Here is a 13668-nt window from a genome sequence, read left to right as displayed (position 1 = left end):
CTTGGTCTGGCGATTCTGGCCGAGAATGCGTCTGTCCATGTATAGTGCTGTTAGCACTTTTCAACTTACGGAGTCCCCAGCCAGAGCATCGGCAGCACTCTGGCCTGGGACTCCGGTACTAGAGAAGCTTCTGACGTCGCTGCCCACTGACGAAACTCTCCGGAGTCCCTGGCCAGAGCGCTTCCAATGCTCTGGCTGGGGACTCCGAAGTTCAAAGCCCCTGACATCACTGTCTATATAAGGACAATGACATCAGGGGCTCCTCATGTAGCGGAATTCCCGGCCAAAGAGTTGCCGGCACTCTGGCTGTGGATCCCAGGTATTTAAAGCTCTTAAATTCACTGTCCATATATAGAGGGCTTTCCCAAGACAAGAGTCCCCAGCCAGAGCGCTTGTGATGCTCTGGCCAGTGACTCCGTAGTTGAAAGCCACTGATCTCACTGTCCATATATTGACATCAGGGGCTTCCCTGGCACAGCACTTAAAGTAGCACTGTGCCCAGGGAGTTTGGGCAACGTATCCCACTAAATGCCTATACAGTGGGTTACGTAGCTACCTTCCGCCCGTGGTATACGCTGGGGCTTCTCCCGACGTTTACCTCCGACAGTACAAAAAAAACCTGAGATATGAACAGGCCCTTACTGAGAGTCTTCTTTAATGGTGTTACATATATTATCATATCGCCAATACTTATTGTTGTACACATGAAGTCTCAGATACAGAAACAATCAATCACTAAGGAAATTCAGTCATTTCCTTTCGCAATAAATCTCAGTTTTATTGCTGACTCTTCCTATATCAGTAGCCAAACATTTTTAGGAGCAGAAAAACAAAAACACTTGCTTCGGTTGAACATGATGTGGTGTAGGCCAAGCATCATAGTAAATCGTCGATGTCCTGTAATCACTAAACCTTAGTGACGAGGCCACATCCCTCCAATATCTGTAGGCCTCTGATGTTACATGTGCAATTAAATGATGAGGCCACGTGACATTACACCACTATGGACGCATCACAGAGGCCAGGTGAAGACATGGGACCAGCGACTATTTCAAAAGTTAGTACACCTTTTATTTCGCTTTTGTCCCCGTTTCTAACATGCTTCAAGGTCTTTTAAAAAGGGAACTCCAAAAGGTTGGAAACCACATTTAATGGCAAACTACCTCCAAATTAGGGGGACTTAAGAAGTTGAAAAAGTTACATTAGGTGATAGGTGTCCACATTAGCTGACAGGCGCAGGAGAAATAGTGTCTCCATGGTAGAGAGCCGCATTGGGTGAAGCTTTCTGCTCTATATAATAGAAGGGTTTAATGGTCGGGCAGTCCTTCGCTTTCTTCTTGGTTCGGCACACCCTCAAGGGGAATATGAAACCCGAACCAACCGTTTGGCATGTATTGTTTGTATTATTACACGTCGGTAAACCAGGTCCACTGCTGTGGCTTAATGGGACGCAACAGTAAAGTCAAGTTCTCAATATGTCATCAAGCAGGTTTTTCCTGAATGGACTTGTCAGCCTGAAGTACAGGTGTCTGTCTGCAAGTCTGCCCTGGTTTCATTAAAGGAGCAGCCCCACGTCACCTATTTTTTTTACATTATTAACCCGTCAGACAGGTTATAAAAGAAATAACGGTGGAGGGTCCCGCCTTTTGGACACCCACCGTTACCAAAGGACAAGGAGCTCTTAATCCCTGTTTTCTGCTTGAGAGAAGGACGAGCATGTGCTATACCTTTCATAGGCTTGAATGGGGGCGTCAGAAATAGCCGGACACGCTCATTCACCAGTTTTCGACAGCCCCATAGACTTCCAACTAGCATTTGAAAAGCGTGACAAGAAATGGAGTCATCAACCTACCTGAACGGGACCCCTGGAGAAACAACAATTCTTGTGTGGATCATCTGAAACTCTGATATAAATGGATAGCATTGTATCTAGCAGCAGCTATTGAATCAAGTACTTTAATATCTGAACATTTAGACTGAAAATCTTCAATGATTGTTTTACTTGCTCCAATGCATCCAAAATGAAAAAAGGTACTTTGCAAATAGGACATTTTCAATTAGGAATGTGGTTTATGAAACTATAGCGCCTATGTAAATCATGTGTCTCCATGGTTACAGACTGCAAACAAATCCTGTGTAGTCTGATCCTGCAGCCATACTCCCATCTGTCACCTACTTTTTTCTGTCATACATTTGCTAGGTTTGCAAGAAGCAGGTGACAGATGGAAGGGAGTATGACTGCAGGATCAGACTACACAGGGTTTGATCAGTGTTACCATGGAGACACAGGGCTGCTGAGCTGTCGACACAAAACGGAAGGAGATGTTTAATAAAGATCTATTGCAAAGTGGTTTCCTCTTTCATACATTGGGACAATAAAATAAATTTGGCCGTGAAGGTTGACAGCCTTTAAAGTATCTAGATGACATGACTTTTGGTTAAAGAGAACCTTCCACCTCCCAATACATGTGCAGAGGAGTGCAGCACAGAATGGGGAGGGCTGAACAAACACTGGGGCACTTTAAATAACAGAGACGGGTAGAAAACAATGTAGATATCGGTGTCGTTATATTTGGCGCCCGATATTTAAATAACCCACTGAACTATCAATGGGGCGTGTTACTATGGCTGTGACACGGTCCAATCAGATACTGACAGTTACAGGAAGAGCGAGGATAGGGGAGAGTGTGCGCACGCTCTCACTCTTCAGCTTTCAAGATCAGATATAGTAATGTAGTATTGTTAGAATAGTTCAAATAACTAATTGATTAACAATCATTTTGTATTGTATCAAATTTGAAATTTCTACATGCCATCCATTTACCCAGCCGAGTTTGCGACCCCTGCTCTAGAGCTACTACATGGGCGAACACCTATTTCCTTAGTCTGTGTCTTCGTTCCAAGTATATGAAAAAAGCAGGGAAGCAGCACCCAAAAAAGGGGAAATTTATTCACCAAATAATCACTCACCAGAACATTTCACACTCTATGAGGGCATTTTCAAGCGCTACAAAAAATAGTGGTCAGGGTGTGTGTGTGCGTGCGTGTATATATATATATATATATATATATATATATATATATATATATATATATATATATATATATATATATATATATATATATATATATGGAGCAAGAAGCTCAAGCAATCAAATACAATCACTACAAAAATACAATATAACGATCGTAAATATAAAGTCATACAGATCACATTGCAATCCATCGTACAGTCTAAAAAATACCAACACACCTAATAAATAAAATAGAACCACGCGATACCTTATAGATCACGAGCATGGTCATAGGGACATAGATATTTATTTGAACCATACGAAGTATGGGGATGCTGGAATCATTGAGACTATTTGGACATGCGTGAGCTATTCCACATAAGAAAAATGTCTGTGCCTATGAGCATGCGCATGATCTACCGTATAAGGTATCGCATGGTTAGTTGCGTTCCAACAATTGTCCGATAACGTGTCGTGCTCGGTCCAATTATGGGGTTTCTTTTACGGACACGCGTAGTTCAGCGGTTAGGACGCTGTGGTTGTACTACAGTGTATCATGCGGTTTCCCATTCTCTTTGAACATGGGGGTAAGCGCCCACGTTTTCAATTTAAAATTGGGTTTATACACTCCACATGTTCACAATTATTGATGTATATTATATACATTTTGCACTTTTTCTGTTATTTATTATGTGTGTTTGTATTTTTAGAATGGATTGCAATGTGATCTGTAGGACTTTATATTTACTATTGCATCGTAATGTATTTTTGTAGTAATTGTATTTGATTGTTTGATGAGCTTGTTGCGTTATACACACACACACACACCATGACCACTATTTTTTGTACCGCTTGAAAATGCCCTCAGAGGGTGAAACGTTGTGGTGATTGAGGTGGTGAATCAATTTCCCCCCTTTTTTTTCCCCCTGCTTTTTCTACTATTGTGAGGTGTCGCTCCTCTAAAGCTTTGCACCTAGAATGAGGTTCATCTGCTACATTCTTTTCTTATTTCCTTAGGCCCCATGCACTCTGCTTGTAAAACAGGAAAAACCGGACATGCTCCATAATTCCCGGCACTGTTCTACAGCACGGACACCCACCCGTAGTGATACGGAAGGTGTCCGCGGCCAATAGAACTGAATGGGCCTGTAATTACGGACGATATTACGGACGATTTTACGTTTGCGTCCATGGGGCCTTCGTATGATACATTGTTGTATTTTACAGGTGGTGACTAGGATAGAATAACCTGTCATAGTATATTCTTGCATTTTCATTCTGTAGAGGATTATGTTGCTCCTCTTGACTTGTATCATTGCGTATATTTGTTTTGTTAAGACTCCCTTACACCCTTCTACACTTTCTCCCCCTCTGTAGGACCATGGACCAAAACGACTTCACATGAATGTCGCAGACACATTAGACCATCCCTTAGCTTTCTTGTACATGTCAGTCCCACCTGTGTGAATAATTTATTCTTGGTTTAGGATTGGCTCATGTGGGAAATGTAAGAATTCCCTGGGGATTCTCTATACAGGTTAGCAGATCGCTAGTAACCTGTACTCGGTCAATGGACAATGATTTAAAACATCCCGAGTCTGCTGACAGGCCCGTAGGGCAAACATGGAAAATGGAGAATTTCTCCTTCAACTTATCAAAACAGTTAAGGGCCTGATGCACACAGTTATATTACAGCTCCGTACAAGCTCAGCGTGTAATATGGCACCCACAGTCTATATGGAGGCAAAAAAAGTTATAAAATCCATTGAGGGGGATCTTGCCCCCCCCCCCCCAAAAAAAAAACCACGCATGAAAGAAAACCTGTGTAGTAATACCATGTTCACAATAAAACCAGTAAATGCATAAAAAGCAGATTCAATTATAGATATAATTTCAAAGGGGTGTTCTGGGACTTTTGTAATGATGGCCACTGAATGGGATAGGTCATCAATATCAGATTGGTGGCGGCCCGACTCCCAACACCTTCGACGATCAGTTGAATAGAGGTGGGCTGCAATACAAGTCATAGACGCTAACAAACGTACAGCTCGGTGCCTGGTAAACAATAAAAAGGCTGGAGTGCCGCAGTCCCTTCAATCAGCTGATCGGTGAGCGTCCCGGGAGTCAGACTTCCACCGATCTAATATTGATGGCCTATCCTATAGAGATAAACATAAAAAGTCCCGGAAAACCCATGCTGCAAGTGCTCAAATGCAAATCATGGAGACTTTATTAAATGAAAAATAAAAACACAAAGGCTTGATTTTTTTTTTTTTTGTTTAATTTATTTATGAACATTATCTCTGAGGGACAAGAGCATTTCTGGCCTTCGTTCTGTACATGCAATTGTAGAAAATAACATTTGTTTTACTGTGTTGTATTCTGCAGGAAGTTGTATACAGCTGAATGATTGAACCGCAAAAGGGGCAGCGCAGTGCAAAGGCAGCACCAGCACTGCCAAAACAATATGTACACAAACAAGTGGAAAATAAAAAGAATTAAAAAAATTACATTGTTACATTTACCAAGAACGCAATCTGGCTGCTGTATCAATCCACACACTGTACGGAAGAGAATTGTAACAAAGGGTGTGGAGCGACCCGCTAGCTTGATATATACATATATGTACAATGTCTCGTAGAACCATTACATGAGGGAAATTTACAATCTGCCGAGACATGAATCAACATACCACAGGTGAGAGAAGAATAAATAATAGTTGCTACTTTGTTTTGATTGTGGAAAAAAATCGTGCCCTGGAATTGGAAAGTGTTAATCTGAGAAGGGAAGGAGGAGAAAAAAAAAAACCCCTACAACAAAAATTTACAACAAGAGACATTCAATATAAAAAAAAACACAAAACCTATAACAGTGAACATTTAAAACTTAGAAATAAAAAAACAAAAAAAAGAGAAAAAAAAAAAAAGAAGAAAAATCGATGGAGAGACACGGGCAGCAAATATCCTGCCAGCACATTAAAGCGGGTCTGTCACCTACGTGCACAGGACGAAGATACTTGGTCTGCTGGACTATTGTTCCCCTTAGTGACTCTTTATAAACATGAACTATTTTTGAAGTCTGTTTCTACAAAATCCTAAAAAGGTCCTCGATGTAACTTTATATATAAAGATAACAAGGGAAATAAATACATATCGAGCCAAGCCTCGCTGCTCATTAGAAATTCTCTTAAGCCGAGGATCTGTGTGACAAACTGGTTCTAAGATTGTACTGGCTGACAACAGCAGTGGTTGTTAGGCAGTTTTTCCCTAGCAACGGAACTGTCTGCGATCACTCAATTAAAGCTGGTGGTCACTGTGCTGACAGTACAGCCAGGGTCACACCTCGGCATTCCCCATCTTAGATTTTTCTAGAAACAAATTTAGGCGGATAATCTGTTTAACGCTGGCACAAGTTAATAATGATTGTAAGGCTTATGCCAATTAATAGACGATGCCCCCATTAACAGGCACGGAGCATGTATATCAGTCTTCCATTTACTGTACTACCGAGGGTGCCTTATAGACCCCCATACACATTAGAAGCAGATCCTGCAGGATATGCCGAGAACCATCTAAACAGATTCTCCCTAGATCTGCCTGTAGGTGTTACCCTACCAAAAAGGCCTCTTCAATGTTGAGGTTCAAGTTTATATTTTTTTTTATATTTGGAGACTGAACAAAAAGTAGCCGCAACAAACCCAGAATAACTCTTCTTCCTTGGACTTGTTCGACTATGCAAAAGCCACAACTTTTATTGTAAACTACTTTGACAGTTTAATGGCTTTTGTGGTCTGCAATAAATTTATCGTCCGGTGTGCAGATGCTCCCCCTCCCCTCCCCTAACGGTAGCACTTTTTATATGACCCCATACAGAATCCATAAACGGACCTAAATGTAACTTTATTCTACAAAAATAAATGATGGGTTTTAATGCTTCAACCATATATTTGCTACTGATCCTGCAGTCTTATAGGAGATCTGTAATATCACCAGTATGGACCTTACACATTATACTGGGCCATTTAAAATGGGCAATGAACTCTTGCAGCCTTCTTAGGCATCTAAAACATAACTTGCACCGCAACAAAAAGATGCAAATAGCACATTTAGTGGGGTCTACATGCCACCAACTACAGGAGAAGGAGTAAACACACATATCCCAAAGCTTTAGCAAGCCAACTGATACCAGCTCAGACAGCAGGAAATCTCTGGGAAGCCGTGTTTAGTCCGTCGTTCTGGTGGTAGTCACTGGGCACGCATGGCATAACGTCCATAACGTCTAACTGTATCTGATAAAGGTGAAAAAGACTACTAAAAAAGGCCACGGAGGGGCCTCAGGGCAAGTAGGAATTTATAAAATCCCTAATAAGAAAGAATGGTTCGCTGAGCACTAGGGCGGTGTAGACTGAAACCAAATGCAGAACGGAAACAAACATTGCCTGCATTTCCAATAAATTTTCACAACAAGCTACAGACCAGGTGAACAGGCAATGAGGTTATGCATACAAATGACAGATAAGCGGGGCGGGGGTCTGCAATTCGGCTGTGATGAGGGGTAGAAGCAGGTCCAATGTGCGTTCACATCTGTACTAAACCTGGAGCAAATCCTGTGCGGCTGTTCTCGTCTCTACCTAGTTAAATATGAAAACCACTTGAACAGTTCTACCACATGCTTGTTCATATAGCAATGAAAAGTACATCAATGGGAGTCAGTGCTACTCTGCTTACTGAGCCACAACGCTGGGTCCTAAGACTCCACTAGGTCAGTAACAACATCTGGGTAAAGCTGGTGACAAACAACCCCGAAGCTTATAGAAAGCTCCATTTGGACTACATGTACGATCACAACAGATCACCAGAAGGTGCAAAAGCAGACCTTACAATTCTTACTAACCAGCTGCAGCTTAGCAGATACAACAGCTATGAGTACCAAGACTATATAAAAATAAAACCAGAGTATCCACCAGATCGATCTTTAACAGGAGAGTTGAAATAAAGATTTACATCCGAGCATTGAACGGTTTACTGCTTGAAGGGATTGAAAGTTTACTCTAGTCCCTTTTTAAAGAACTAGGTCTACACCACCTCCAGGTGTGCAAGGACTAGATCTACCAGGCATGGACAAAATCAAGAGTCATAAGAAGACACAAAAAATTACCAAAATACTGAACTTTTTATTTTTTTGGCCCATCTGTTGCCCATACTCCCAGAATGCATCTCTTCAGAGAAGTGCTGCCTAGTGTGAACTATATTACAAAGTTTTTTTAAATTCATTTATTTCTTTACACAAAACTGAAAGTGATGTTACAGTACATAAGTTATTTACAACTGTGCAGTAATGTGTTTGCAAAATAATTTATCTAGAAGGCAGCAAAGTACATAGGGTAATGTGTATAAAAACTGTACATAATTTACCAGATACTTTTTTTTTTTTTTGTCTTTTCATACATATAGGAGTATTGGCTCTGTAGTGTTTCAAGTTAAGTTCTCCAACAAGAGAAACAAAATGCCCAAGGTTAAAAGGTGTTAAGAAGGGGGAGGGGAGGAAAGTGACAAACTGAACGTTAAGTCGTCTCGGACATGAAAATTTTGTATCACCAATGCTTGGCATGGTTGGATTCAAGGACGTGGAGGGGGCAGGAGAGACTCGGAAATCCTAAACCAATATGAACCACATGCAGAATCTGCAAGAAGTAGCTTAGATTAGGACAAAAAAAATAAAAATTTAAAAAATGATAAGATTAAAAAGGAACAGACCGTCCCTGCTTCGCATCAGAGGCCTGGAAATTTAAAGGCTGACATGAGGTAGTCAGCGGCTGAAGGCGATTTCTATTTCTTGTCACATTGACAAGAGGGAACAAAAGAAAAAGGGAGGGATAGCCAAATAAGTCTGTCTTTAATAGTCCATGAACAACCAGACCTGCATCTGAAAAAAAAACAAAAAAAAACCACCATGGTGAACAAGTGCACTGTTCTCCGTGAGGTCTCCGAAGCACAATGGCGCAGATCGCAGCTGTGTGTATAACGGCAATACACGTGGCATCCTTGATCCCCCTCCCTCCGCCTGTATCATGCTCCTTCCACGGTAGCTCACTCCGCCTGCTACCGGGAGGAGTGGTGGGTTTAAGCTGTGAAGAAAGTGCAATTCCTCTAGGGGCTTTCTGTATTCGTTATATCAAAATGCTTCCTCCTCTTGTAAGCAGCGGATTCATCAGCAAGCGAAAAGATGCAAGTGAAGTCTGAGCTCTTCTAAGCCAAGGGGGCCGGCCCTTGCCAGTTTTGAGTTAAGAAAAAACAACCTCAGGAGTCCGCCTGGTCATGCTGGCAAGAGCACAAAGTCATCGTTAACGTCCACCATTGGCACATAGAAAGAGGGAACTTCGTTGACGCACAGGGACTTGTGGCTAGTTGGGTCCAACTCCTGCATCTTTAACTGCCATTCCATCCTCTGCACTGCATTCAAGGCTGCGGCTTCATGCTGCTGTCTCATTAATACACATGTCTTCAAGGAACAAAAACAAAGAACACTTAGATGACTGTCAAAAAAGTTAGAATAGAAACTAGCATAATGGGGAGAGATCTAAAATGCATTTGATAGAGATTATATATATATATATATATATATATATATATATATATATATACACACACACACACACATACTATATATATATATATATACACATACACACACACATATTATATATATATATATGACACTTAAAGGGTAACTAAAAACTTTCAAAGAAACTTTTGACATGTCAGTGACTTGTCCTAAGTTTTGATCAGTGGGGGTCCGAGTGCTGAGACCGCCACCGATCCCTAAAACGAAGTGGCAGTCTCAAGGGAACAGCCATCCCAAGTCCCCTGAATGAACCGAGCGGCAATTGCACATGTTCACTGACGCTCTATAGGACTGCAGGAGATAGTGGAGCGCTGTACTCTGCTATCTCTGGCAGTCCCATAGAGAATGAATGGAGCGGCAGCGCACATGCACGATCGCCGCTCTATTCATTCAGGGGACTCTGGACCCCCGTTGTCTTGATTGGTGGGGGTCCCAGCGATCAAACCTTTATCACCTATCCTGTAAATAGGTAATAAGTTGTTGTGGTGATATAACCCATTTAACCATTGATGCAGTACTAGTCCGGTTTTGTGCCGCATCACTAACAGTACATGTGAACAGAACACTTTGTTTGTTGTGTCTGGTGCAAATTCTGAAATCCAGTTTATGCAATCTCTGTGGTGAACGGATATAAAATTGGACTTTTATGGCCCTGTAGGTAAATATTTAAAGGCCCTTTTACACTGGGCGATTATTGTGCAGACAAGCATTCATAGAACGCTCGTTGCAGATAATTGCAGTGTGTAAACAGGGCAGCGATCAGCAGATGAACAAGCAAACGCCCTATCATCTGCTGATCATATAGTTTAAAAAAAGTAAAATATCATCGTTGTCGGCAGCACATCTCCCGGTGTAAACAGGGAGTCGCGCGGGCGACAGGATAATAATGGATGGGGACGAGCGATCAGAGAAACGACCACTCGTCCCCATCCATAGCTCCGTGTGACAGGAGCAAACGAGCGCCGATCAACTTTTTCTCGTTGATCGGTGCTCGCTGCACCAGCCTATTGTCGGCCGGTGTAAAAAGGCCCTTTAGTCTTTCCAGAGCAGAGATTGAAGGTCTGTGCACAAGGTCATCATCGACATGGCTAAAATACATTCTATGTAAATAGAAAGGCTCATTATTGAATGAAACTGGGAGATTAAATTGACCAAATCTCAATTGCCTCTGTGATCTGCTTCAGTAAACGTGAAAGGGTTGCAGTCTCAAAAATGCTGCATGTACAGGTAAATATCTTGCAAGGCTAATCTCTACTGATAGTAATCTCAAATTTATGTACCTAGGCTGTATGTTTAACCCCTTAATGACCAGCCTATTTTGGACCTTAATGGCCAAGCTATTTTCTACGTTTTTCAATCATCGCATTCCAAGAGCTGTAACTCTTATTTTTGCGTCGACATAGCTATAGAAGGTCTGGTTTTTTGCGGGACAAGTTGTGTTTTTTAATAGCACCATTTTTAGGTACATATTATTTATTGATTAACTTTTATTAACTTTTTTCTGGGGGGGGGGAATAGAAAAAAATCTGAAATTTCGCCACTCTTTTTTGCGTCCCAAATCTACGCCATTTACCGTGTGGTATAAATAACACAATAACTTTATTCAGCGGGTTGTTACGATTGCAACGGTACCAAATTTGTATAGTTTTTGTATGTTTTACTACTTTTACACAGTAAAAACGCTTTTTTTTCTAAATTATTTGTTTTTGTGTCTCCATATTTGAAGAGCCGTAACGTTTTTATTTTTTCGCCGATGCGGTTGTATGAGGGCTTTTTTTTTTGCGGGACGACTTGTAGTTTTTATTGGTACCATTTTGCAGTAGATGCGACTTTTTGATCACTTTTTTTTAAAGTCATTATTCACATAAAACAGCAATTTTTCAATATTTTGTTATTAATTTTTTTACAGCGTTCACCGTGCGGGTTAAATAATGTAACAGATTTATAGGGGGGGGGGGGGGTCGTTACGGACGCGGCGATACCAAATATGTGTAACTTTTTAACTTTATTTTGGTTTTTTTAATAGTAAACCATTTTGTAAGGGGAAAAGCTGGGTTTTTCATTTTTTTTTTCAAATTAACTTTATTAAACTTTTTTTCACTTTTTTACTAGTTCCATTAGGGGACTATAATATGCGATTCTGCGATCGCATTTATAATACGGACAGGCATCTGCTAGGTCATGCCTGCGGCATGATCTAGCAGGCATTCACTCCAGGCAGACCCGGGGGCCTTTATTAGACCCCCGGCTGCCATTAGAGACACAGACACTCGGCGATCTTATCGCCGGGTGTCGGTGGGGGAGAGAGGGAGCTCCCTCCCTCTCTCCAAAACCACTCAGATGCGGTGCTCGCTATTGAGCACCGCATCTGAGTGGTTAAACGTGTGAGATCGATACTAATATCGATCTCACCCGGCAGAGCAGGGACGCTCCCAGCCCTCAGCTGCCTTCTAGCAGCTAAGAGCAGGGAGATCTGACAGCTCCCTGCTCTGTTTACTTATTCCGATGCCGCGACGTAAAAAGTCTATGGCATCGGAATAAGGCCCGTTAGTGACCGACGTAGAAACACGATGGGCCGGTCACTAACGGGTTAAATAGACGGACCATAAAACATGTTGTACGTTAAAGGGACTGCATAACCCATAAATGCCCGATCTTGCCAATGGTTTCACCACTCACCTTCATCCTGTCGTACTTATCATCAACATCTTGTAGCCAGGACAGGAACTGGCGTGCGTTGAATCTATCTCTGACGGACTTGTTTTCATCTCCCTATAGAGCACAAAAAGTGACTAACAGATACAGAGGGATTTTCAAGTGCAAAAAACCTTGTTTGTGAATCGTTCATGTACAATACGCGCTAATCTAAAAATCTATTTATAATTGACCTGATGTTTACGGTGTGCAATGACCTTCAGAGAAATGCTCCACGGTGCACATATTTACTTGCATAAATTGGAAAGATGCAGGAATAGGAAGACAGAATGAGAAAAGCACTGACCTGATTTTCCAGAGGCATGTTATACACCTCCGAGTCCAGTAACATGGTGCAAGCACTGAAAGGCACAGCCTGATTGGCAATTGTCCTGGCCGCTCTGCAATGAACTCTGAGGTTCTCCTGTTCACAAGACACTATGAGTTTCTCCTAAAAGACGGAAAAGTACTTAAAATCCATGTGCTGGAAAATTGATCCCTGCTTTTAAAAGCTGATCAGGAGACAATAGATTTTAGACCACAGTAGAAGAAGAAAAAGCCAGATACACCTACTCTTTCAATGCTGTGTTGCAGTCGAAGCTTCCCTCTAACAGCCTCCTGTTGCCTGAACAGTTCTTTAAGCGGCTCCGACAATGATGGAGGTGGTGCAATCTGTAGCAGTAATACATTAGTTATAGTGTCATTTAACAACAATGCGGTTCATAAAATAAAATCGAAATAGGTTGTGTTCCAGTTTTGTAACTTAGGCCGCAGTCGGATGGTGGTGACGCCGCTCAGTGTGGGAAACATTTAGTGCCAAGAAGGGGATTAGATCCCATCAGCATCAAGCAAGTAAAACTATTGGTCTCCCTACTATTTTACAGATTGGATCGGATCCTGATAGATACAGATCCTGCATGACACCACTATACGACTAGGAGCCCTGTGAATACCAAACAATTGTATCCATATCAGGAAGAAGCGCACAGCAGTCGCACGGAGGGTCACGGTAGGCGAACAAATAAGCTCCAGGTATACGCTCTACTCGGTTATCACACGAAGGCAAAATGACAGTCTAAGATCACGTTTCCCCCTCTCTCTGGTTAAGCCTTGTGGTAAACACCATTTTATTGGACTATGTGAACAATGAGGTGTACGGTGGCAGTCAGGACATTTAGGTTTATTATAATTTTCAGAAAATAAACGATGCAATACAAACAGTTCTCATACAAAAGAGAAAGACAAGAGTATAGCAAACATAGAACCGGACCCCTGTCAAATAATCGAGGGCACCAACTAGTCAGAAGGAGAGAGTGCGACATATTGTAGGTCAGTG

At 41.8% G+C, this 13668-nt stretch overlaps 2 protein-coding genes across 8 annotated transcripts in view; one reads left to right on the top strand and one right to left on the bottom strand.

The window, feature by feature from the left end:
* Positions 1 to 8167: 8167 nt before the first annotated feature.
* The window catches only part of ANKRD11 (ankyrin repeat domain containing 11), a 215510-nt gene continuing 210009 nt past the window's right edge, over positions 8168 to 13668 (bottom strand). For all 7 annotated transcript variants that reach the window (XM_075838584.1, XM_075838582.1, XM_075838585.1 and 4 more), the window contains 4 exons: positions 12906 to 13004; positions 12640 to 12783; positions 12318 to 12410; positions 8168 to 9515 (listed from right to left, as the gene is read on the bottom strand). In XM_075838584.1, coding sequence (XP_075694699.1) covers positions 9330 to 9515; positions 12318 to 12410; positions 12640 to 12783; positions 12906 to 13004 — 522 coding nt within the window. In that variant the 3' untranslated portion in view covers positions 8168 to 9329. The remainder of the gene's footprint in view (positions 9516 to 12317; positions 12411 to 12639; positions 12784 to 12905; positions 13005 to 13668) is intronic.
* Positions 12405 to 13668, top strand: part of RPL13 (ribosomal protein L13) — a 257531-nt gene continuing 256267 nt past the window's right edge. Inside the window, exon 1 of the mRNA XM_075838600.1 lies at positions 12405 to 12418. The gene's annotated coding sequence lies outside the window, so the exon portion shown is untranslated. The remainder of the gene's footprint in view (positions 12419 to 13668) is intronic.

The sequence above is a fragment of the Rhinoderma darwinii genome, chromosome 9, assembly GCF_050947455.1.
Source record: "Rhinoderma darwinii isolate aRhiDar2 chromosome 9, aRhiDar2.hap1, whole genome shotgun sequence".
Lineage (NCBI taxonomy): Eukaryota > Metazoa > Chordata > Amphibia > Anura > Rhinodermatidae > Rhinoderma > Rhinoderma darwinii.
This window is presented reverse-complemented; position numbering and strand designations above follow the sequence as displayed.